The sequence below is a fragment of the Anopheles gambiae genome, chromosome 3, assembly GCF_943734735.2.
Source record: "Anopheles gambiae chromosome 3, idAnoGambNW_F1_1, whole genome shotgun sequence".
Taxonomy (NCBI): domain Eukaryota; kingdom Metazoa; phylum Arthropoda; class Insecta; order Diptera; family Culicidae; genus Anopheles; species Anopheles gambiae.
In genome coordinates, this window is record NC_064602.1 from 66589254 (window position 1) to 66613932 (window position 24679).

Genomic DNA, 24679 nt, shown 5'->3' on the forward strand with positions numbered 1-24679 from the left:
TTTTGCTCAGAAAGTTAGAAGGCTATATAGGTCATGATAAGATGAAACTTGTCGAAACACATTGCAAGAAAAAGAATGCAATACAGGCGGTCCCCGAGATACACGGTACCTCTTATACGCGGATTCGGAGATACGCGGTTTTCTAAATTTGACAATTCTTTGAGCAAATTGTACTGATTTGACACATCAATTGCAAATTGCCAAATAATTTCCGTTTTGATCGAATGTTAAAAACTATTTCAAAAGGTTTAAAACAGTTATATTCAGTCAGAATCATATCAAATAGTTCATAAAGTGACTAAAACCGCCCCCTACTTGCAAAATTACACGAAAATTTGTGATATTTTAGCTGGAAATCACGAGATTCGACTTACGCGGAAATTCGAGATACGCGGTATTTTGCGGCCGTTTTCGGTCCCCATTAACCGTGTATCTCGGGGACCGCCTGTATAATGATGAGTTGTGTAATACGCCATCTATTGATCAAACCAATGAAGCTGTGGAGCTTTCATTTTTTTTTCTATGGATATTCAATTTTCCAGTCGTTTAAGCTTAATCTGTGGCGCTTGGGAATGAAAGCAAAAAAAAAAAACTATTACTGCCAGATCAAAACCCATGGTGCTCAAATGCAGTGGCCTGTTAGCTTATGAAAGATAGCAGGTTATCGATTCTCAGTGAGAATTTATCACCTCTGCATTGAATTGTTCTTCTGCATACTTAAAATCTGCCACTTAGGTTGGTTGAACGAGGTTGAAGTCTGAGTGAAAGCTATGTTGCTGTAACGCATGGATTTGTATAGAATTCAAACAGAAACAGGGAATCTTATTTAGAAACTTGTCTGTTGAAGCATATAAAATATGTAATCGTTTGAACCCAAATAGCCAGAATTGCTTAAGCAGCTCATTTTGGTACGCTAAAGATCGCTGCTCTAATTCGCCTTTTGCAGTAGATAAACAGCATCAAAGTTCTATGTGGGTCTTTCAAACAGCGCCTAAGCAGCTTCCTTATGCCACGATGCTAGGGATTATTTTTCTTTGTGTTTTATTTTCAAGCAAGCGTCATCGATGAAATAAACAACAAGATTTGTTTCGTTTAAACACATATGTATATTTTTAAATCTTTTGTATTGATAAATTACACAAATTTTTACACAATTTACTGATAATTCACAATCGCTTCACTCAATATTCATTCTTCAAGTAACGAATCTAACTTGTGCAGCAGCAATGAGATTATTGCCGGCGTCCGTCTTTGACACTTTGACAAGAGCCACCTTGAACCGATGTCATGCATTAAAAAGCTATAAAGTTCCACCAAGTTCAGTACCGTTTCTTAACAAGCCTTCAAGTTCCATCGTGAACCCTACACATAGTGCTAATCAGCCGCAAAGTTCCAAAGAGTACCATGTGCCTGTTAAAAAGCTCCATAGTTCCGCAAAGTACCGTCTATCTCTTAATCAGCCACAAAGTACGACATCGGAACGATTTTTCGTTAAACAGCCCTAAATCAGCTATAAAGTACGAGCTGGCTATTTGGGAATTCTTCTTCTATTTGGCGTAACGTCCTACGCGGACATACCGGCCTATACAGGCTTTAAAGACTTAATTCATTCCACGCATCCGGATAGTCAGTCCTTGCTACGGGGGCACGGTCCATTCTAGAATTGAACCTATGACGGGCATGTTATTGAGTCGTTCGAGTTGACGACTATAACACGGGATCTCCCCGTTTGAGTACACTGTTCGAATTTCAAAAGCGAGGACGTCAAGCTCGTGTAAACATTGTTTGGAGTGTACTTATAGATGAGCTTGGTGAATCAGTTTCTCAATACGGGTGTGTAATAAATTCGAAAGAAGAGTTTAAGCTAATGCAGACATACGGTATATTTTTATTGTATGGAGAATTACACGTTTGCAACAACTACATATAGTTCACGAGGTATAGGCTGGTATTATTGAATCCGTTCGTAGCGGCGGCGTACGTCTCGACACTCATTTTCCTAACGTACTAGATGATTGCTACAGTTATTCACCGTGGCGTTGTTGGAGCGGGCTCAAGAAATGCGTTGTCATCCCTAGAATTTCATGTGAGCGCCGTACGTTCCCGCTACGAACGGATTCAATAATACCAGCCATAACGTACCTGATTTACGCGGACAGCTCCTGGAGCAAGTATGGACGGATTTTACAGGTCAGGTGTCTTTTATGGTACAGTTTAAAATCATTGACACAAAATATTATACAGTAGAACGTCGATTATCCGGGGGCGGATTAACCGGCGGGCGGCTTAACCGTGCGCATAAATGTGACAGCTGTTCGAACGTACAGCGAACATTTGCAGCGATAGTCAAGTGAGCAACCAGTTTTTTGTGCAGCTCTGTAGCGTCTAGTAGTACAGTGGAGCGCCGTTTATCCGGGTACCTTTTATCCGGCTTTCCGTTTATCCGTGCTGTTGAGAAATGACAGTTCAATACAAAGATGACATTGCGTTCTGAGGAGGGTATTTGAAAAAGCGGTTATAAGAGCACATTGTCTTAACAAAAAACATTATAATTCTTGGCATATTTCAAATATTCTCAGTGGAAAAACATGAATTTTATAAAAACTGGGTTATTTTTATCAAAAAATAAGAAATTTTTCCAAAACCTAATGAGGAATTGTTGATAAAATATATCATTTGACTCATTATCCGTGTTATTTGCTTATCCGGGCGATGTCAAGTCCCGAGAAGCCCGGATAAACGGCGCTCCACTGTATTTTCGAAATTCATTTTTGTTCGTGAAAAGTTGTTAAACCTATTGTTATTGATTAAAATAATATTCTACTAACGATTAATTGATAGATTCAAGGTAAATTAATCATAAAATTAGTGAATTTTATATTTTTTATATGAATTTGACATTTCTCGGACGATTATCTGTGCAAATCGATTAACCGGCAACCGTGTGGTCCCGAGCTGCCTCGATAATCGACGTTCTACTGTACAGTCATTATCCGATATACGCTATCGCACGGGACCGAGCGCAATAGCGTATCTCGAGTTTTCGCGTATAGCGGATTCCTATGGAAAAATAGTTTACACTACCGGTTCAAGGATTGAAATATAGCGCCACAGAGTTTTGCATTGAAGTTTTTTGTTATAAAACAGGTATCTTTTGCACAAATTTAATGCAAAATGCATTAAGAACACTAAGGAAATTCAAAAAGAGCATAAAATATTTCAAATATTTAAAATATTTGCAAAAAACAAATGAAGCTGTCAAATTTAGAGGAATCGCGTACTGCAAATTCGCGTATATCGAGTATCGCGTACTGCGGATAATTGCTGTACTCAATTTCTGCAACAATATTATCTCTTCCTAATCTTATCCTAATTACAGTAGAACGTCGATTCTCCGGTAGCGGATTAACTGGCGGGCGGGTTAACCGTGCGCATGTAACAGCTGGTAAATCGTGGTGAACATTTTTTTGCAATGGTCAGTTTGGCAAAAACATTTGTTATACAGCTATTACCGAAAATAGTGATATTTTCGTACTTATCTTTTGTGTAAGAACAATTGTTATAGTTATTCAATAAAACAATATTGTACTTATGATTAATCGACTGGTTTAAAGCAATCGATTAACCGGACGTTCGGTCCCGAGCTGCCCGGATAATAAACCTTCTATCGTAATTTGTTTAGTAAGTATTTAATGAATATCAATTTTATGGTATGATTGACTTGAATAAAAAAATCAGCCTACTTTCTCACTCTGTCCAAAAAACCGTCAAAATTTGACAGATCGAAAAAGTTGGTTTTGTTCCTGAGGAGCAGCATAGGATTAGAACGGATCGTATTAGCCTGGCTGAAAAAGTGGAACCTATGAACTAGTGGTGGACGGGTTGATTAAAATCTTTTTGGGTTGACCGTAAAGGCCCTATTATATTACAGGAATAAATCTGGAATTTATCTGTCGTTTACCTCATTTGACAGAAAAATCTGCTTCTGTAATGTTTTAAAACGCTCGAAATTACGGAACAGAAATTTATATAAAATGTATCTTTCAATTTAAAAAAGTTACAGTAAAACGTCGATTATCCGGGGGCGGATTAACCGGCGGGTGGCTTATACGTGCGTATAAATCTGACAGCTGTTCAATCGTACGGCGAACATTTGTAGCGATAGCCGATTGGGCAACCAGTGTTTTGTGCAGCTCTGGTGTCTGGTGATCTGTCTGGTGGTTTTATCAAATTTCAGTTTTGTTCATGAACGGTTGTTAAACCTATAGTTTTTGATCAAAAAAATATTCTACTAACGATTAATCGATTGATTAAAAGTGCGAATTTGATATTTCTAGGACAATTATCCATGCGGCAACCGTCCGGTCCCGAGCTGCCCGGATATACGACGTTACACTGTATGTAATGGAATTATTAAAGGAATGAAAGGTTTTACACCTTGACAGTGAAATACTCCTTCATGAAAGATTCTACATTGGCCTGGACCGATTCATTTTTTCTGGCGAGGTAAAAACTGTCAAACGCCGTTTGACGTACCAATTCTATTCCAAATTCCCCAATGTGATAGGGTCTTAAATCTCGTCGTGATTTTGGGTTCAATACGTTTAGTAGAACGCTTATGAAAATGAACATATGCGGCAACATTTCCGTATTTGTTCATAAACATGAGTTAAAATTGATTTGAAATTATTTTGTGTCCGTTTTGGCATGTGCCTCGTTCAATTTGGTATCCGAAAATGTTCCTGCAGCAAATAAACTTGTAAATATTTTTAAACAACAAAACAGCGGTTTGCTTCTCGTGCAACAACAAAAAATCCCGCAAAATGAGTTCGTTTGTACGATTTGCCAACAAATGTTTCCGCATCATTTCATACGCTTTCTTACGATTTTGGGTCAGAGTTTGTTGGGTCGTATTCGATTCTTTTAAGCCCATGGCAGTGCCTCATTCGATGTGATTTTATCGGAAGATCAAATCATCATTTTTTTATTGCGTCGGATTGTTGCCTCCGATTTAACCGGTTGATGTAATTGTGTAGTTTTTGTGTAGGAAAAATATCAAATTTATGTTTTATTATCGTAAAAGTATTAAACTTATCCCAATAATCGCAATAGCAATCGAAATAGCAATTGACAACACGTACCCGGCTCTTGGTTTTTTACACGAATCATTTTGTATGACACATCCCTATTCTAAACTGAAGCCTTTAGGATCGGAACGAACTTGATCGGAGTTGATCGAATCGGAGCGGAGTGCAAAAGAATCGGAACTACTTCTGCCAAGTTCGAACAGGAACGTCCAACACTAGTTGTCTAGACAAAGCAAAACAAAACAAACAAGCACACATGATTATTCATGGGACGCGTAGTAGTGTGATCTGCTTGCTCTTCTTCCTTTATTTGTCTTCCGCCAACAGCGTTTGGCGACCCTTTCGCTGGAGCAATCCACAAACACACCCCCAGAAACCAGTGTGTCAAAACTGTCTGTGGCAGTTATGGCAACGGCACCCGCGGAAGCACCGGAGAGATGAATGGAGCAGCATTATTCCCGAGAGCAAAGCATTTGTTCCTTGTGCGCGCGCGGGCCGTGTTGTGTTGTTCGGTCGGCTAAGACGTTGATGGGTCCGCAAATCCATGAACGAATAGCACACACACTCACACGCGTAATACCGCGTCGATCGCGAATGGGTTCTCTCCCGCTCCCAAGAGAGGGTGGCTGCACGGGTCCGCGTACGTTAATTCCATTTCGCACGATTAGACGTCGCTCGGCAGCGAAATTTCTCGGACGTGCGTGTGTTGTGGATTTTGCGGCGCTTGAAGCTAACGGAGTACGACACCGCGACAGCGATCCTTTTTGTTGTTGTGATGTGCAATAGCTGCGGGTGATTTGCGAAACCAGTGTCTTTCTCTCTATCGGTCAGTGTAGTGAAGTAGCAAAGGCCTAAAAGTAAGTTGCAACAGCTTGAAACCCAAACCCATGCAAAATTTGATGCACGATCACGGTGTGTGAGATGGAAATGTGAAACGTGTCGATTGGCTGAGGTGGCTGTGGAAGGCACTGGCAAGGCCCCCCAAAAAGAAAAACCATAACCAATCAATCAGCCAGTGTGTAATGTGTGTGGCTCATTCTGTGGAAGTATCGGTAAACGATTTTCATTTTCGCGTGTGTTTTGCAATACGTCATCAAGCCGCGAAACCCGTTTTTCTTTTCGATTATTGCTTGTTGGAATTTGGTAAACGCCCCGTTGTGAATTTGGCCAAGCATAGGCAAATGTGGACCATGCACGAACAGGCCTCTCCGCAGCTGATACCGATCATGTGTCACAATTCCAGTGATCTTTGGTTGTGGCATTCACTATAGTGACCTCAGACTCTCCTTCCATCAGCGACGGCTGCTGCGGTCGTGCTTATGTTTATGTGTGTGTGTGCGTCTTGAATTGTAGCAGGCTTAGAGGCAGGCCACCTGAATCACGGAGAGATAGAAGCTCAGCCTGAAGATCGTTCACCACACACGCTTATCAATGTGTCTTCCGTGCATTGCAATTGTTTTTATCTTCGTTTCACTTTCTCCAACCCCGTAACTGGGTAGATTGGTGCAAAATTACCGCAACTGGAAGGGTTGGTACGCGAGTGTCTCTGTGTGTTTGTGTGTGTGTGTGTGACTGTGTCCCGTTGCAAATTGTACACCCTTTTGTTGACACGGTAAATCGCCCAAAGAACACGTACAGTTGTACATGACGCGCTTTATTTAGATTGTTATTGTTGTTCCGGTGTCTTACGTCAACTCTCCGACCAGAAATCCGTGGCTTCACTGGAGCGTTGTTTTGTTGTCTTCTCCAATCAGAGCGCCGCAGGGTGGGAGCGCCCGCCGCACGTGTGTGCTGTTTTTGCGCGATCGTTTGCTTCGTTGGGTCTGTGGCGTGTGGGGGGGTATTTTAATACTGGAAGCTTCCCCTTTGCGATCATTTCCTACTCGTTTTACAAAATGGGGGTTCGAAGGGACCCCTCGGGTGTAGGAAGCTATGGGTAAAAATAACTGCTGGAATGTAGTTTGCGGTGGTGGCTTATGCGGGCAAAGGAGTCGTCTACCTAAAGGGCGCTTGTATTGCATTAGATAATTAGCGCCGTACACGTGTTTGTGGCATTGCCTTTGAAAGTGAGAGAGAGAACGCTTTACAACGCCTTTCAAACGCGTGCTGGTGTACTGTCATATTGTGCCTGTCAACTGGAGCACTTAATTGTAGTACAATTACGAGACACAAATCTCAATGCCCTTTGGCAAACGATCACAATAGGTTCAGTGTAAAAGTAAAAGACAATATTTATCGATCACCTGTTTGAACTATCAATTGAAACACGCTTCTCGTAGACGATTCCCGAAGTGACGCCGTCTTGTTGACATTCTTCTTTTGTTGTGTTTGTGTGCGTGTGTACTGTGCGTTGCCCTTCGTTGCTATGACGACACTCCTATTTCCCTTCAAGGTTTGTAAAACGTTTGATGCCCTTGAGAAGCTACACGAAAATAGCTGTGTTTTGTTTTTCGATACAAGGTATGAAATTGGGCAGTTTTTAAGCATATAAACTACACAAAATGCAAAAACGAATGTTGAGCTGTTTGTGGCCCTTTCAAAATTTCATTGGTATTTGATAGCTCCTTGTTTACTAAACGTGCTTCGGAATTGGGAATGACGCTTCAAAAAAAGATACGAACGAAGGGCATATGGGGTTGAGTGTTTTGACCTCGAAATAGAGGGCAGTTAGAGATTTTTCTTTTATTTGTGGTTTTGTTTATGAAATCAACACACTCTGGGGTGGGGGGTGCCTTTGTATATGTTACTGTTATGTATTTGTATTTGTAAAGCAAACGTGTGTCTTTGGAGGCAAGACGTTGGTTTAAAGGCTCCTGCAAGTGTGAGATGGTATAGGTTCCCATATATACCACCCTCAAACCCCATATTGTACAAACAAGCGTAAGTTTGGCATCAGACATATTGAAGGAGCCATTCTTAAGCTACGGAACGCTAAAATTGAGTGTTTTTAAGTGCTCATCCTTTAATGAAATGTAAAACTGGAAGTATTGGTCGTTTCGAATAATCGTCTCTAATGATAAAAAATCAGCGTTATGAAACAAATATAATATTTTTTTTTATTCATGAATTGCATGACCTTTGTTGGATTTTGAGATAGGCAGAACACACCCTAAATTACAAATTGAATAGGTTTACCACACCCTTCAGGTTAGGCAATGAATTAATAACGCCTACACGTAGGCAACACGCACTACATCTATGTTCCCATTAACCAGAAATCCCATTTAACTAAAAGTCCAATTGGAATAGTGAATAAAACTTCAACGAGAATTGTAGAGGAAAATGTATCCAACGCTGACGGAGCACGTAGGCTCCTGATTAGAACATCCCACAAATTGCCAATCAATCAAGTTAAAACTCCAGTTTAACCTATAATGATTCTTCCTATAAAATTTGGAGTGCATTGCTTATTTTGGGACTTCGTTACTCGTTAAGAAATAGGCTCAGTAAAATTCCGCAGTTAGCAATGCAGAGGTTCGAATTCGGGGTGCCAGCCTATTTCCAAGCTCTGGCTGGGAAGTTTACCTACCCTTATTACAGACCACAAGACGAAGCAGGCCGTATACCCTGCAACCTTTCAGAAAAAAGTACTTTTGAGCCGAATTCAACGTAAGCTTATTTGTACTTAAGTTCTGATGGCTGCTGCTAATAGCTAAAAACTCCAAATAGGAACTCTAATTATTAGTTGAACAAAAACTTGATACAAACAGTTTTCCTTTTAATTTGTTTTAAATTTAAGATAAACTTCAACATAGATTGTATTTGACAATTGATATATCAAATTTGTTCAGTTTGTTAAACGCCATCCCAGTTTTGCCCGACCAGTGCATGGACTGTCCCAATTGCATTCTTTTAAGTAACAAATACCTCACTTGTTTTACGTCCTTCGCTATGCACGACACTCGGTAACCGAGGGGATAACTTAAGCGGTCTGATACCACATTTCCAATTGGATCCAATGCAATTTTTTCCTTAAGAATATTGTAGAGTTTCCTGCCTTAGCACCGTGGTTAAAAAGTCGAGCTCATTTTAAACCCATATTGTCCAATGTTGACATTTTACGTGATCATATTGCTAAGAAATGAAGACTGTTCAACTCTCGTTGGACCGCAAAAATTTCATAACTTTTCTTACATTTATGCATAGTTTTCCACGATGTTTAATGCTATCGATCAGATTTTTTTGCAAGAAGATAGTTATAGAGTGTCCTCAACGATGTGCGAAAAAGTGTTCCGATAAGGAGTCATCAATCAATTACGTAACGCAAAAATTGCAAATTTTCAACCCCTTCGCTCCCTAGTGTAACAAACTGTAACGTTTGAAGAACCCCCCCCCCTCCCGAAATTACGTAATAGAGTAGTGCCTCAAAACCAAAACTGTACGACTTATTCAATTGATCCTAAAGAACGAACGACCATAACGTTTTATATTAAGAATAGTTGTCCGATGCAGCAATTCTAAATGATTTGAAAAGAAATAGCAAAAAGCAAATTCAAAAAGATTTCACCATCACCATCATCAGAAGCTCATCCAGCCATCTTCCTGGTCCTCCATAAATATGTCCATCTTTCCAGAAATACTTTAGATGTTGTATCATCCCCAAATTGAATATTCCATTTCACATAACATAGATGTTTAACATGTTGCGCATGTCTAACAACTGAAGAACAAAATCGGTAATGTTTGCAAGAGTTTCGGCTGCATTTTCGATGCATTTATAAAATTACGACCAATGATCAACTCGTGTACCGTAAAATCAAACGATAGGAGAAAATATGAGCTACATATGAGTATTACAAATGCTCCAAAACAAATTAGTAATACAGGCGGTCCCCGAGATACACGGTTAATGGGGACCGAAAACGGCTGCAAAATACCGCGTATCTCGAATTTCCGCGTAAGTCGAATCTCGTGATTTCCAGCTAAAATATCACTAATTTTCGTGTAATTTTGCAAGTAGGAGGCAGTTTTATTCACTTTATGAATTATTTGATATGATTCTGACTGAATATAACAGATTTAAACCTTTTGAAATAGTTTTTAACATTCGATCAAAACGGAAATTATTTGGCAATTTGCAATTGATGTGTCAAATCAGTACAATTTGCTCAAAGAATTGTCAAATTTAGAAAACCGCGTATCTCCGAATCCGCGTATAAGAGGTACCGTGTATCTCGGGGACCGCCTGTACTCGATTTTTACCGGTAGTATAGTAAGTCGTAGTATAGTTGTTAACTCGTACGACTTAACAACATGCCCATCATGGGTTCAAGCCCTAAATGGACCGTGCCACCATACGTAGGACTGACTATCCTGCTGTGGGGGGATTAATAAGTCACTGAAAACCATGCCTCCAAGTAGTGGTACAGGCAGGCCTTGACCGATAACGGTTTTTGAGCCAAAAAGAAGAAGAATACTCGATCTTTAATTATTTCTTTAACAGGATTTGGTATACATTAATCACTGAACTTGAAGCCATACTTCATGATTTTAATAGAAATATATCATCCTTGCTTTTTTATACAATTATTTTATTATATAATCTTTGCCGCGCGGCTACTCGAAGTGAAATATACAGCAAAATGAACTATTTGATAGGTTAAATATCTGTTAGATAACGCATCATAACAACCAGCTGATGTGCAATATAAATAAATAACGTGTACAAAATCGTAGCTAAATCCTTTAAATAACTTCAATATAAAGTATTTTGGCAATTTTCAGTTAACAACTCATCATTTCTTCCAATTGGGGAATGTTCTGCTTAAAAAGATATTTTTTCAGTGAATTTCTAAATCGGATGTTGTATATCCCCCAACCCTCCCCTTAGCTTTACTTGACAGATATTTCACCTGCCAAATAGTTAATTTCGCTGTATATTTCACCTCGTGTAGCCACGTGGTTAAAGCATCCTGTTTTCTTTTAGCTAAACATGTTACATTATTTATGGATGACCCCTTTGCAACGCTTCTGACCGTTCGACATTTTAGCTGAAAAATGTTTTTGACGAGGAATAACAATCTATTTCATTTCATTTCATTTCATTTATTTGATACAATATCCGCCCTCAAGGCTAAATATAATAGACTTAAAACTAATTTAATACTAACAAATAAACAAAATAATTCATGAAAAACTAAGCCTAACTAACCTAGTCTTGACCTAGCAAAAAAGAAAAGAAAAAAAAACAAGAGTAGAGCGTAGAGACTATCATAAACTTAACAAAAACAAAAAAAAAAGAGAGTAATAGAAAACTAAGGAGAATAATTAAAGGGAATTAGAAGAAAAAATACGGTTACGGAAAGAGTTAAGAGAGGAGTCGAAATCAAAGAGATAGTAAAAGTGGTTAAACAACCTGAAACAGGACAGAAGAGGGTCATTGAAAGTATAAAGAGTATGACGTGTTTCAATTGACAGAGGATCACGTGGACGAAGAGAACGAGAGGGAACATACAGCGAGATGGACGAGAGTAAATCAGGAGCATCAGTAGCAGAAAGTAATAAGCCACCAATAAAACAAGCCTGAAACACTTGGCGGCGGAAGCTTAAGGAGTGAAGATTGAATAACTGCAATCGCGTTTCATAGGGAGGTAGTGAGGCAGCACCGAACAAACGACGAAAGGCAATCCTGGTAAAGAGGCGCTGAATGCTTTCAATTCTTGAAAAGATAAACCCAAGGGTTCGATTTGCTTTTAGTAGCACCTCATCAAGCTGCAGTTTAAAGTTAAGACGACAGTCAAGTATAATACCAAGGTCACGGATGGACATAACACGAGAGAGGGAAGCGCTAGAGAGAGTATAGTTAAATAAAATAGGAGAAAGAGAGTGAGAGAAAGAAATAACAGAACATTTTTCGGGACACAGGCGAAGTAAATTGGATGAACACCAATGAGCAAAAGCATTGAGATAATGCTGAAGTCTCAGACAATCAGAAGAAGAAGACACAAGTAAAAAGATTTTGATATCATCCGCATAAAGGAGATGACCATCAGGAGGTAAAACATTACAAACATCATTGATGAACAAAGAAAACAGAAGTGGACTTAGCACACAACCCTGAGGGACACCTGACGTACAAAAAAACTCCTCAGATAAGTACGACCCGGTTTTAACCCTGCATGATCGATTACTTAAATATGAGGACAGCCAGCTAATAATGCCATCACCAAAACCAAGTTTAGACAATTTAGCTAATAATAAAGAGTGAGGTAAACTATCAAAAGCAGCATGAAAGTCGGTGTATATTGCATCAAGTTGGGTACCGGCCTCAAAAGATCTAAAAATATTGGAAATAAAAGACATGAGATTAGTTGAAGTAGACCTACCAGGCATAAACCCATGCTGTTTAGGGCTAATAGCGGAACTACAACTATGAAGTATGGTTGGAAGGATACATAGCTCAAAAGTTTTGGCTGTGGCGCAAGTTTGGGTTATCCCACGATAATTAGAAACAATGCTACGGCATCCCTTTTTGTGTACCGGAAAAAGCCAACAGGATTTCCAAAGAGCAGGAAAAACCCCAAGAGAAAGTGAAAGGTTGAAAATTTTAGCAAGGTGTGGAGCAAGCACGTCCTTACAGTTTATTAAAACAGAGGCAGGAATGCCATCTGGACCAGGAGTAAAAGAACGTTTCAACCCAAATAACACCTGTACAACTGTTTCAGAGCTAACCGAAATATCGGAGAGATTAATTAAGTTCTCTGGCGTGTAGAGTAGCCCACCCTCAATAAGGTTAGGGTCACTAACCGGTGGCTCAAACATTTGGGAAAAATGTGCAGAGAATAGCTCACAGATCTCAACAGGCGTAGAGGCAGTTCGAGAATCAAGTACCATTTCATTAGGTAACCAATGCAATGATATAAAACGCAATACTTAACAACATTCTGGGAATTTTAAGTTCAATAATTAAATCATAGAATAAAGAACAGTCAAACAGCAAAACATTCCAATAGGAAAATCAACAAAAAATACACAGGTTTGGTGGCAGATGGGTTTCAATACGACGAATGAAAATAATAAAGTGCAAATGGCTCTTGTTGGCGGGCGGATTATTCAATGACTTTCCGATTTGTCTTTTTGAAATGTGTTATACGTAGGGCGGCTCAGTGAAGGACAACCTTTCTTCTTCTTCTTTTTTGGCTCAACAACCGATTGATTGATTCCCCCCCATAGCAGGATAGTCAGTCCTACGTATGGCGGCGCGGTCTATTTGGGGATTGAACCCATGACGGGCATGTTGTTAAGTCGTACAAGTTGACGACTGTACTACGAGACCGGCTAACTCGTAAATAAATAAACTCGGCTAAATAAAGGACAACCTTTATAGTGACTAAATAGCGCACTATTGAATGTGTCCTGTATATTTTATTTTGCAAATTAGAAGAGAAGGAGGCATAATCGAGTAGAATGTAAGAATTCATGTTGAATTGCTTAATATAATTAAAAGCTTATCGGTTTTTTAACTTAACATCTGTGATAGCCAGTAACTTTCTGTTTATTGTATAAGTTTTGAAAATAGTTTATGTGTAAACAGTACAATCGTAACTAACGATATATATATAGAATCGCAACATATGAGTAAACGTGTCAGATACATATTGTTAAAGGCTAATTTATTTGCAATATTCCCAAACAGCTTTGAATGCTACATTCCTGCCATCCAAACAATCGGCCGCGGGTGCCGTTTCACGCAACAATAGCTTCTGCTATTTTGCTTAACATAGCTGGCCGATTGTGTCAGATACGGCGTTGAATTGCGCTAAGATGTGGAAGAAGTCACTGCTTGCGATGCTTTGCAAGACGGACAGACAAGATAATAAAAATGCGCAGTATCAGTTAACGTCTCGCAGACGAGCCAGCCAGCTGCTGGTCTAAGCTCATTCGTTAGTTGCCGTTGCCATTTGTTCACCGACTGTCGAGCACTGATCTTGTGTGCGGGAATAGACAGCGCTGCTTAGTGTTCAATTTCCAGTGAGTTATTAATGTTTAATGTGTTTGTTAAGTTGGTGTCATAGTTAGTAGTTAAATAGTGGTACCGTTTTATGGTACGACCCTAGTGAGTCATCGCACTTAACAGTGCGAAATGCAAAACACGCTGACCGTATCGCACCCTCGTTATCTCTTTAGTAATGAACAAGTTCGCCGTCATCAAGCAATGTCAGGCTGTGAGTGAAGTCATTCTTGATGTAGTAAATTACACTTCTGATTGATAGCATCAGCGACACTCAATCGCGACACTGGTTACTCGTTCATGCAGTTGTGTGTGCTACTAAGATGTTTACCTCAATTCTAAGTCGGATGATATTGTTCAGGTGCTTGCATTGCGAAAGCTTCTGCAATCTAAAAAATATCCTTCACTGAATCTATTTTACTCCTATGGTGTCAAGCTGCATGTTAAACTGCATGTCAGATTACGTATATTTTTGTTCTTGCAAAATATGCATAAAAGGTTTTGACAATTTCACGACACGGTTTTTTAGTACAATTGTTTTTAAAGAAAGTGTAAAATAAACTGCATTTTCTGTTTCTGTTTTTTTTCCATTCTAAGGTTTTTGCACCTCCACGTGCTAGTTTTAAACTAAATGCGGGCATGATATTAGTCCGTACACTTAACAGCTGCACTACAGCGGATCATGTAGGCTTCATCGCATGATCAGACTTAATACAATTATCGACTTCTGTGGTTTTGGAGATAAGCAGTTTTCCACATTTGACAGTTGTTGGAGCAGTCACATCAGTAAAAATGTTCACATCAGTCACATCAGTAAAAATTACCGTTTCTACCATCACTAAACATTCAGTATACCTGGAATGTCCAGCCATATAACGGCTTATGAACATTTACTACACAAATTTAGTGTAGTTTTAATTGATTTATTTAACCATTGAAATTGGGTGAAATGATCGAACATTTAAATGAATGATTTACATTTTTTAATATTAACCGCTATGTAAACCTTAATACACATGTTGAATAAATTTCTACCAAAGAAAATTAAGGTGCAATAAGAGAAGAACACAAGCCGACAACTACGAAAAAGATAGGACGAGACATGTAGTATATCATAAGAATATTTCAATATGTCATAACTCTTTGATAATACTGTGACCGAACTACGCACTTATGATTTAAAACCCGATTTAAACTAATCTGTTCTATGATCTTATCTAGAAGAATAAAAACTACTATTAGTCTTCGTTACCAGGCACTTAAATACCATGAAGATCGTTACTCCCAGCTCTAGGAACAGATAAAGGATCATATGTATGTGATAATGGTTGACCGATTGAGTGACAGCGATGGAATCAGAGATCCATTAGTGTAGGACTCACACACTCACATACATTTCTGTACTGAGTAAATCCCCTATATACTTTGCCGTTGAATTGGTTGAGATAGATAACAAATTAACGAATGATTGAACCTGGAAAATCAACGAGGTTTGTCTGCTTGTTTTTCCTGTCTTCAAACAAACAACTAACATTGATACAAGATAATACAAAAAAGAAAATAGTCCCAAGAAAAAAAGATGAGAAGAACAGTAAAGGGTGCAATGCGTTCGTTGCGTGGCATATAATTCGAACAGTGACGCACAATTGTTTACTACACCACGATCAACAAAAACTATCAAGCAACCACAAACATGATTCATCAAAGTAGTCTATCGTTTCCCTTGAACTAAATTCAAACCCAAAACCAGAGCAGACGGTCGGTACGGTTCAGAGCGTTTCAGGAGGTTTAGATACGCGGAACTGTCGCCCCAAAATTAACACCCCCCCCCCCTTTTGCAGAACGACCTTGACGCAGAAATCGTCCTCAAAACTGTTCGCTTGTAGAGCAACGATCGATCAATCGTGCAAAGTTTGAACTTGGGTGCTAATTTCACTGTTTTTAACCAGAGCGCAAAGTCTACAGGAGTCGTGTCGCGCACGTGCGCATTCTATTGCGCATGGTGGTATCGCTACACTTGAAAAGCTCCTTAACTCGCTCGTTGCAGCACAAGCAAAAAAAAAGGGTCGTCATTATGATAAGCGCGTAACTGGTGGTGGAAGCCTACGGAAGGGAGAGGGTTCGAGGGGGTTATAGTGTGCGTTCTCCCGGCCTTTATGGGCACACAATACGGCCGTACGGTGAATGTGCTGCTGGGCCACAGGCTGGTGTCTTATCAGTTCGTACCTGTGGCGGTTGTGCGGCAGAGTGCCTTGCGTTTGTTTTCATCATGACAGTAATATTATTTTGGCTGCCGGTGTGATCGTACGTGTTCGCGGTCAGTTCGCACCCATTCACCCGGCGGCATTATTGGTGCGCGACACAATTGCCCAATAGAGGAGTGGTGCGCAATGCCATAAAATCGAAACCTGGTGGTACCCGTGGTTGCAAGCCGAAAAGAGTGATAGTGGTAGTTTTGGTTCTGTGTGGATACTTGAAATTAGTAGTCAACTACACGCGACAAGATGGATGCGAATTTTAAGCGAAAAACCATTCACCGCAGCATATCGTTGCTGCTTCGCGATATTGGTAGGTGTAGATCAATCAGTTAGCGGGTGATTCATTTGCGTTACCTACTGTAAAGATGCGGCTTGGAAGGAATTGGGCAGGAACGTTAATGGCGATATTGGTTTGATACATGTTCCCGTTCTACATCGAGTTGGCAAAATGCCTCTGACCTCAATAATTGGTTTCTCGGGGATTTTTTTTAAATTCCTTTTTCTAGTGTTAGTAACCCAACCCCCCTCCCCCACTGATCGTGCTTGTGTTAAGGGCATGATATCTAATCGGCACTGCCTATCATCATCATCATCATACCCAACCCAACCCTTACCGATTGCGATACCGTCTGCGTGATGTGTATCGTGCTGTACGTCCTCAGTATCTACTATCAACGTTTCTTATCATTCACCACTCCGCCCCCCCTCCCCTTCCCTCATCACTCCACACCACGGTGAAGACAATGCGTTGTACTAAAATCCCCAAAAAACTTCACCACCATTGACGAAACCACTTGTAAAACAGTTGTCGAGAACAAGTGCAAAACTGTGTACGAGCGTGTGTGTGTGTGTCCATGTGCGTGTGTGTGTGTGTGCCTTACCGGATGTAATAAGTTTTATGCCTTCCGTATTTATGCAACCTTTCCCAACGCCGCGCCTACTTGTGCACCTCCGTCTACTTCGCTCGCTTTTGCGGTAACGGGCGCATTGAAGCGTGCTGCGTGATGTTGGCCGGCGACGGCAAGTGGTGACCGATAATGTGGCGGGTAATCTGCGATAAGATTCGAAATCGACGCTGATTCACGCTGGGTGGGGTGTGAAGTGTACAGGAAACGGCCCCGAAGGGTTCGAGCGTGTACCGTGGGCTAGTGTGCTGCCAAAAATCGTTCTGAAGCGATGTGAAACAGGTTGCTGTCGGCAGGTGCTTGCGAGCGCAGGTTTGCGTTTTTTGTTTCTGTGCGATAAAAGTGAATTCGGTGACCAATCATGGCTGACGAATTCGAGCATCTTGTTAGTGGTAAGAAATGTGATTTGAAGGTAGTAGTTTGAAGGCGTGTAAAAAGGCATTTTCTGACGTGTGAAAGTGTCTGGAGTGCTTTGAGAGTGGCCTTATGGCAAATGTGATATTGTTAAAAAAAGTGTTTTTATTTCACCATCTGGGAATGTTTGCAATTGACATTGGGACATTAAAGGTGATACCGTTTCCAACGCAAACGCATCTCAAGAGATGTCTGCCTGGTTCACGTGATTGCCTGAGAGAGTTGCTCAGGAACCACCTACTTATTGCTATGGTTACCGTCCGGAAAACTAACTACTCCTAGACCCTACGCTCAACTTCGCTGGTTATTTCGAGAAGCTAACATTCCTTTATCTTTCTCGCGTTTTATTTCTACCGATCTGGCTTATCGGGCCGCCCGATAACACTATCGGCTGCACTTGATACAATAATGGAACGGTTGGCATGATTTTAAACAAACCATCTGTTTTCCTTCTCTTTCCACCCTCACTCACCGACCCTCACCCCCTTGTCGCTGTGTGTTGGATAGATCAGATGTCGCTGAGCGAAATCGGCACCTCGAATCCGGCACTGAACTGCGACGATACTGGCACGGCGTCGTCCAACTTGACCGCCCAGCTAGATCAGCAAGGATGCCATGGCACGGACAGCAGGGGTGCGTACTACAACGGTACAACGGGTGGGAGCGGTGATGGTGGAGCAGGTGGTGGTGCCGGAGCCGGTTCCGCAGGACATCACGATGCCAGCCTGGCCTGCTACTCAATTCGCAGCGAGCCGGAAGAGTACGACGAAAATCTGGATGCACCGGACTCGGTGACGTACCTGTCGATCGGTGGCAACAATCCGGTGCTGGTGATACGGGAAAGCGATGCGGACAGTGTGAGCCCCGCGTCCGAGATCCCGTACAGCTACGTGTACAATACGCCGGTCAAGTTTGACTCGATGCGGCGGCACATCTTCATACCGGGGCTGGAAATTATTGTGGAAATCATTGACTACGAGCGCAGCTTGACGTCACACGTGCTTAATCCGAACTTGTAAGTGTTTCGAAAAGTGTGTGTGTGTGCGTTTTATGGTTGTTTTACGAAATTATCCATTTCCATTCCAAGGTACACAGTGAAGCTCACCCATGGGCCGTTTTCGTGGACGATTCAGAAGCGCTACAATCACTTCAGAAATCTGCATCAACAGCTGACGACGTATCGGGCCTCGCTGCACATACCCTTCCCGACGAAGAGTCACAAGGAACGGCGGGATAGCTTCCGGAACATGCACACCGTACATCAGGCAACGGCATCGGTGAGTAGAATGTTGGCCGGTAAGCTACAAAATCCAATGTACTCAACTGTTCGAACACTCTTTTCCAGCCCGCCATGCAACAGAAGCTGGGTAAACCGTTGAAAAAGATCAAGAAAAGTGCATTGCCACGATTTCCGCTCAAGCCGGACTCGCTCGTCTCGTTCGATGCCATCCCGCAGCGGATCAAGCAGCTGGAGGAGTACCTGTACAATCTACTTAACATATCGCTGTATCGGAACTTTCACGGAACGGTAAGTGATGCTGCCACGTTCCTATTGGATTTTCTTTTCAATTAATCGATCAATCTCTCCTGCTCGTGTTTTTAAGATCAACTTCCTGGAGGTATCGCACATCTCGTTCATCTCTGCGCTGGGAGAGAAAGGAAAGGAGGGCCCCATAAAGAAACGCACCGGTTCCACCCGTCCCGGCCAGTCGGGGTGCAATTTTTGCGGCTGCCTTGCCGGTGGGTGCTGCGTGCGGTGCAGCTACTTCTGCACGGACGTGCTCTGGAGCAAGTGGCGCAATCGGTGGTTCTTCGTGAAGGAAACCTGCTTCGGCTACTACCGCCCGAAGGACGGCGTGCTGCGGTGTGTCGTGCTGTTTGATCAGGGGTTCGACATATCGTCCGGCATGTACAGTACGGGCATGCGCAACGGGCTGCAGATAGCGACGAACTCGCGCTATCTCGTCATCAAGTATCCGACGCGCCGAATCGCGAAGGAGTGGATGACGCACATGAAGCGGGTGGCGAACGAGAGTGCACGCGATTTTACGCTGCCGAATCCGCACCAATCGTTTGCGCCGTCCCGACCGGGAGTGCAGGCGGGCTGGTTTGTGGACGGTGCCGGGTATATGAGTGCGGTGGCCGATGCGCTTGAGGGAGCGACGGAGGAAATCTTTATCACCGATTGGATGCTCAGTCCGGAGATTTACATGAAGCGGCCGGCGATCGATGGCGATTACTGGCGGTTGGATAAGATTTTGAAGCGCAAGGCGGAGCAGGGCATTAAGATCTTCGTGTTGCTGTTCAAGGAGCTGGACTTTGCGCTGGGCATTAACAGCTACTACAGCAAGGCGAAGCTGGTGGAGCAGCACGAGAATATTAAGGTAAGGACACACACACTTCCGGACGACATGACATTAAACATTTAATGAAAGTGTGAGGATTGATTCAGGATCCTTCAGAATCGTCTTGTCCATCACGTCAAAGAGATAGTCGGAAACTTTCAAAGAGGATTCCGAAACGGAAAATCAATTACTGATTAGATCAACAGGATGCGGTAGATCTTGGACAAGATGGTAGAATACAGACACGACACTAACCATCTCTTCATCGACTTTAATGCTACATAGTCAGGGTAAAATTATACGACACTAATAGCTCTTTTGGAATCCCGGCCAAACTGATATGGCAAGTTAGAATGACTATGACCAACGTCACTTGCCAGGTAAAGGTAGATGGAAAACTTTCAAGGCCTTTTGCTACCTCTAAAGGACTGCACCAGGGAGATGGACTTGCTTGTCTCCTATTTAACTTGACGCTAGAGAGGGCCATCCGTGACTCTAGGGTGAAGACTTCCACGGGAACCATCTTCTATAAGTCAACCCAGATCCTGGCATAGATGGACCACTGTAGATGATGAGCGAGGGGGGGGGGGGGGTAGAGAGAGGGGTGCTAATGTTTCGTCAGTCTCGGGGCCTTAGTACCTAGTACTCTGTCAACTTTTATACATACTGCATACTATAGACTACAGATTTACGGGGTCCCTACATTGACTGAGCCCCAGGCGATCGCCTAGCCGCCTACCGTTAGATCCGCTGCTGCAGAGAACCGCCTATTGCGTATTGGCAACATCAGCGATCCTACCAATAACAAATCCAAACTTACGTAGGCGTGACGGCGTGATAGGTGAACACGCTTTTGAAGTCGTCCCAGAATTGAGCTATCTAGGGTCAAAGCTTTATGTCAAAAAGGTGTTTTAAAAGAAGAAAGGATGAGCAAGAAGCTTTTCTGAATGATCAAACAATCAGATAGATAAGATAACAGTTTATCAAACACAATCGATCCCAAATAGACTCTTTTTGGACAACAATGTCCTCTTATTCAAGTACTTTGCTACCACTTGACTGCTGCGCTTGCTCTGGCTTGGGCGTTTTCAACTACATTTAGGTATTTTATTAAACTTTTCCATCCAAGGAAGAAGGCCTTTCCAAGGAAGAAGGCCTAACATAATCACTATCTTTGAGAATATGGGGCGTCTTACGGCTCAGGATGAAGACTTTTTCTAAAATCAATTTCGTTTGTTCGTTTGAGAATAAGTGAAATTACGTGGATGTTACTCATTTTCTCAATTTTGTTAATTGTTTGCCAATAATTTAGAACTTTTAAGTACTGAGCTTTCCGTGGCAACATAAACAGTTCAATGGCTAGAAGATCTATCACATAATCTAGTTTCATTCAACGAACTTTTACTGAATCATGTTTTTGCATCTCTCAATCCGCACAGGTCATGCGCCATCCCGATCACGCTAGAGCTGGCATTCTGTTCTGGGCCCATCACGAGAAGCTGGTGATCATCGATCAAACGTACGCCTTTGTTGGTGGTATCGATTTGTGCTACGGTCGCTGGGACGACTATCAACATCGGCTAACCGATCTCGGCAGCATCTCGTCGTCGACGAACAGTTCCGCCAACAATACGACCACCCGCAAACCGTCGACCGTGGTCGAGCTGGACGAGAACGGGTCGGTGGCGAATTTGCTCAAATCAAGCAAAAACATTGCCATTGCCACGGCAGTCGATCGGCAGGCACCGACGTCCGTGGCGGTAAAGCGCGCCGATACTACTCAACCTGCCGCCAAAGAGCCTGTTGCCACGAATGGGAAGCAAAAGAATCCGGCCGAAAAGAATCCGGAAGCCCCGGGAGCGATGGGTGACCCACCGGATAGGGTGCTGCAGGCAGCTGCCCTCGCACTAACCGATCAGCTACCGCTGGAGGAAAGAGACGAACTGCCGGAAAACATTAAACAGAACACACCGGAAATGGAACGGCGTAACATTATGGGCATGATTAAGGATATGGGACGCGATCTGAAGAATCGTATCACGCTGTCGGAGCACCTGGACCATCCGCAAGGTACCGATGCGCTTGCCTCGGGCGGAGCAACGGGCGGAGGCAGTGGGGTCAAGAGTAACGTCGGCAGTCCGATCTATCTGTCCGAGGAGGAACGCCGCAAGAAGCAGTTGTACGGTGGGGAGAAGGGTGCACCGATGGGCGATCTAGCCAGCCCGCAACCGTTTAAGAACGCGACCATCTTCGAGCTGGATGGGCAGGCAAAGCTGTGGATTGGGAAAGATTACATTAACTTCATCGTGAAGGACTTTACCAATCTCGATTCACCGTATGCGGGTAAGTTCCGGGCTATTGTGCAAGGTTGCGTGGTACAGTACTAACCGTCGGGAATGTGATTGCAGATTTGGTCGACCGGACAACGACGGTACGTATGCCATGGCATGACGTTGCAACCGTCGTGCTGGGACAAGCGGCACGGGACGTTGCCCGCCACTTTATCGAACGATGGAACGCGGTCAAGCTGGAGAAGTGCCGTGAAAATGCCAACTTTCCGTACCTGCTGCCAAAGAGCTACAATGACATCCGCATAGATAGTAAGTTTCTGAACGTTCCGCTGCACCACGTCACCTGCCAGGTGTTGCGCAGTGCGTCCAGCTGGAACTGTGGCTTCATCGAGCCGGACTACGTGGAGCAGAGCATCCACGAGGCGTACGTGCAGACGATTTCCAAGGCGCAGCATTACATCTACATCGAGAACCAGTTCTTCATCAGCATGGAGCTGGGCAACAGCGTGGTGAAGAACCAAATATCGGAGTACCTGTTCAAGCGCATCGTGCGGGCCCACCGGGAGAAGAAGGTGTTCCGGGTGTACGTCGTGATGCCGCTGCTGCCCGGGTTCGAGGGCGATGTGGGCGGATCGTCGGGAATCTCGTTGCGAGCGATTACCCACTGGAACTATGCATCGATATCGAGGTAGGAACCATCACAGGTTGGATTAAACGCTTTATGGTTACTCACTTTATTTTGCTTTTTTGTATGTTTTAAAGAGGAAAATCATCTCTCCTCGAGCGGTTACGAGCGGCCGGCATCCAGAAACCGTGTGATTACATATCATTCCACAGTCTGCGGACCAACTCGACACTGAACGGGATGCCCGTGACGGAGCTGATCTACGTCCATTCCAAGCTGCTGATTGCGGATGACAAAGTTGTGATCTGTGGATCGGCCAACATCAACGATCGTTCGCTGCTGGGCAAACGAGACTCGGAAGTTTGTGTTATGATAACGGTAAGCAATCGCTGCTTTACTACCCAATGGCAGGTTCTAAATTACTTTTCATTCTCTTTTCACAGGATGAATCTTTCGAAGAGGGTCGCATGAACGGTGAATCGTACCCGTGCGGCGTATACGCCGGCAAGCTGCGCAAGTTTCTGTTCCGCGAGCATCTCGGACTGCTGGAACCGGACCCGAAACGGGCCCCAGTGGACGTGACGGATCCGGTAATTCACACCTTCTGGAATGACGTCTGGCGAAGGACGTCGCGCCGCAACACGCTCATCTACGATGAAGTGTTCCGCTGCATCCCGTCCGACAATGTGCAGTCGTTCGCAATGATGAAACGGTTTCTCGAGGACAAGAGCCTGCTACAGTCCAATCCGGAAGGTATACAGCAGGCCGTCGAACGGATCGAAGGCTATCTGGTGGATCTGCCGCTGAAGTTTCTCTGCAACGAGATACTTACACCGCCCAACACGAGCAAGGAAGGCATCATGCCCACTTACATGTGGACATAACCCGGGCGTGTGTGTGTGTGTGTGTTGTGTGTGTGAGTTCATCTCCATTGTTTCTTCAGTCTACCCATTGTTCTATTTAGTGTACCTTCTATCCATTCCTTCTAACCATCACAACGTGCTGACTTCATGGGGGACAGCCAACCTGAACGACTTTTTGTTTTATGTGTTAATTTTTTATTTGCTATTTATGTGCCCTCGTATTACGTATTAACAAACTATGTGAACAAACGGACTATTTTTTTACGAATTATTCACGAAACAAACATCCTCAGCGTAGGGTAGATTTTATGTGTGCAGGACACGCTCAAGAGCGTACAATTAGCATGTAAGAAAAGCGGGTGTATGCTCCTCTACAAACTACACAGTATACACATTAAATTGTTCTTTCTGGTAGTATCCGAAGCACACATGGGGCTCAAACTGTTCAAGTGCAATTAAAAGATGGAGGTCTGGAGACAGAAAAAAAGCATAAATTTACACGGAGTGAAAGACAGATTGAATCATATAACAAAGATTATACAGAAACTAGGTTCAAAACCGAAAATAAAAATATTTAAATTTTAATCAAAATGGAGTAAACCAGCGCTGATGGATCCGAATTAATGTTAAATTAACATTATGTTTGTTTATTTTAGGAAGCAAGTGAAATAATTGCACTGTGGCTGCGACTGGTACAGCGAAGAATGTTGTCCTATCTTACCGCGAGGCCACATGAGGTGAAATATACAGCGAAATGAACTATTTGACAGGCGAAATATCTGACGGATGAAGCATCACAGCAACCAGCTGATGTGCAATGTTAACAAATAACGTGCACAAAATCGTAACTAAATCCATTGAATAACTTCAATATCGAGTACTTTGTAAATTTTGAGTCAACAATTCATTATTTATTCCAATTAGAGAATGTTCTGCTTACA

General features: G+C 42.7%; 1 protein-coding gene and 1 long non-coding RNA gene across 4 annotated transcripts; one reads left to right on the top strand and one right to left on the bottom strand.

Annotated features, from left to right (window-relative positions):
• Positions 1-5363: 5363 nt before the first annotated feature.
• Positions 5364-24329, top strand: LOC1272489 (phospholipase D2). Of its 3 annotated transcripts, none has more exons than XM_061659249.1 (9): positions 5364-5944; positions 18127-18629; positions 18702-18891; positions 18960-19142; positions 19219-19998; positions 21399-22302; positions 22368-22938; positions 23013-23253; positions 23319-24329. In XM_061659249.1, the coding sequence occupies exons 2-9, from the start codon at positions 18127-18129 to the stop codon at positions 23757-23759; spliced, it is 3813 nt and encodes a 1270-aa protein (XP_061515233.1). In that variant the 5' UTR covers positions 5364-5944; the 3' UTR covers positions 23760-24329. The 3 variants fall into 3 exon arrangements, with proteins under 3 accessions (XP_061515233.1, XP_061515231.1, XP_061515232.1); XM_061659247.1 differs by lacking the exon at positions 5364-5944 and adding an exon at positions 14227-14251 and having other exon boundaries at positions 18122-18629; XM_061659248.1 differs by lacking the exon at positions 5364-5944 and adding an exon at positions 14279-16605 and having other exon boundaries at positions 18122-18629.
• LOC133393606 (uncharacterized) lies at positions 6359-7203 on the bottom strand. The gene is made up of 2 exons (XR_009766276.1): positions 7087-7203; positions 6359-7033 (listed from the first exon to the last, which is right to left on the bottom strand). It is a non-coding gene; the product is annotated as an uncharacterized LOC133393606 (long non-coding RNA).
• Positions 24330-24679: the final 350 nt, after the last annotated feature.

Bases quoted from the DNA above. Each gene is read 5' to 3' on its own strand.
- LOC1272489 (XM_061659248.1), top strand. From the start codon at position 16,542: ATGGATGCGAATTTTAAGCGAAAAACCATTCACCGCAGCATATCGTTG. The intron at 18,892-18,959 runs GTGAGTAGAATG...ACTCTTTTCCAG, and splicing joins TACATCAGGCAACGGCATCG to CCCGCCATGCAACAGAAGCT. The intron at 22,303-22,367 runs GTAAGTTCCGGG...ATGTGATTGCAG, and splicing joins TCTCGATTCACCGTATGCGG to ATTTGGTCGACCGGACAACG.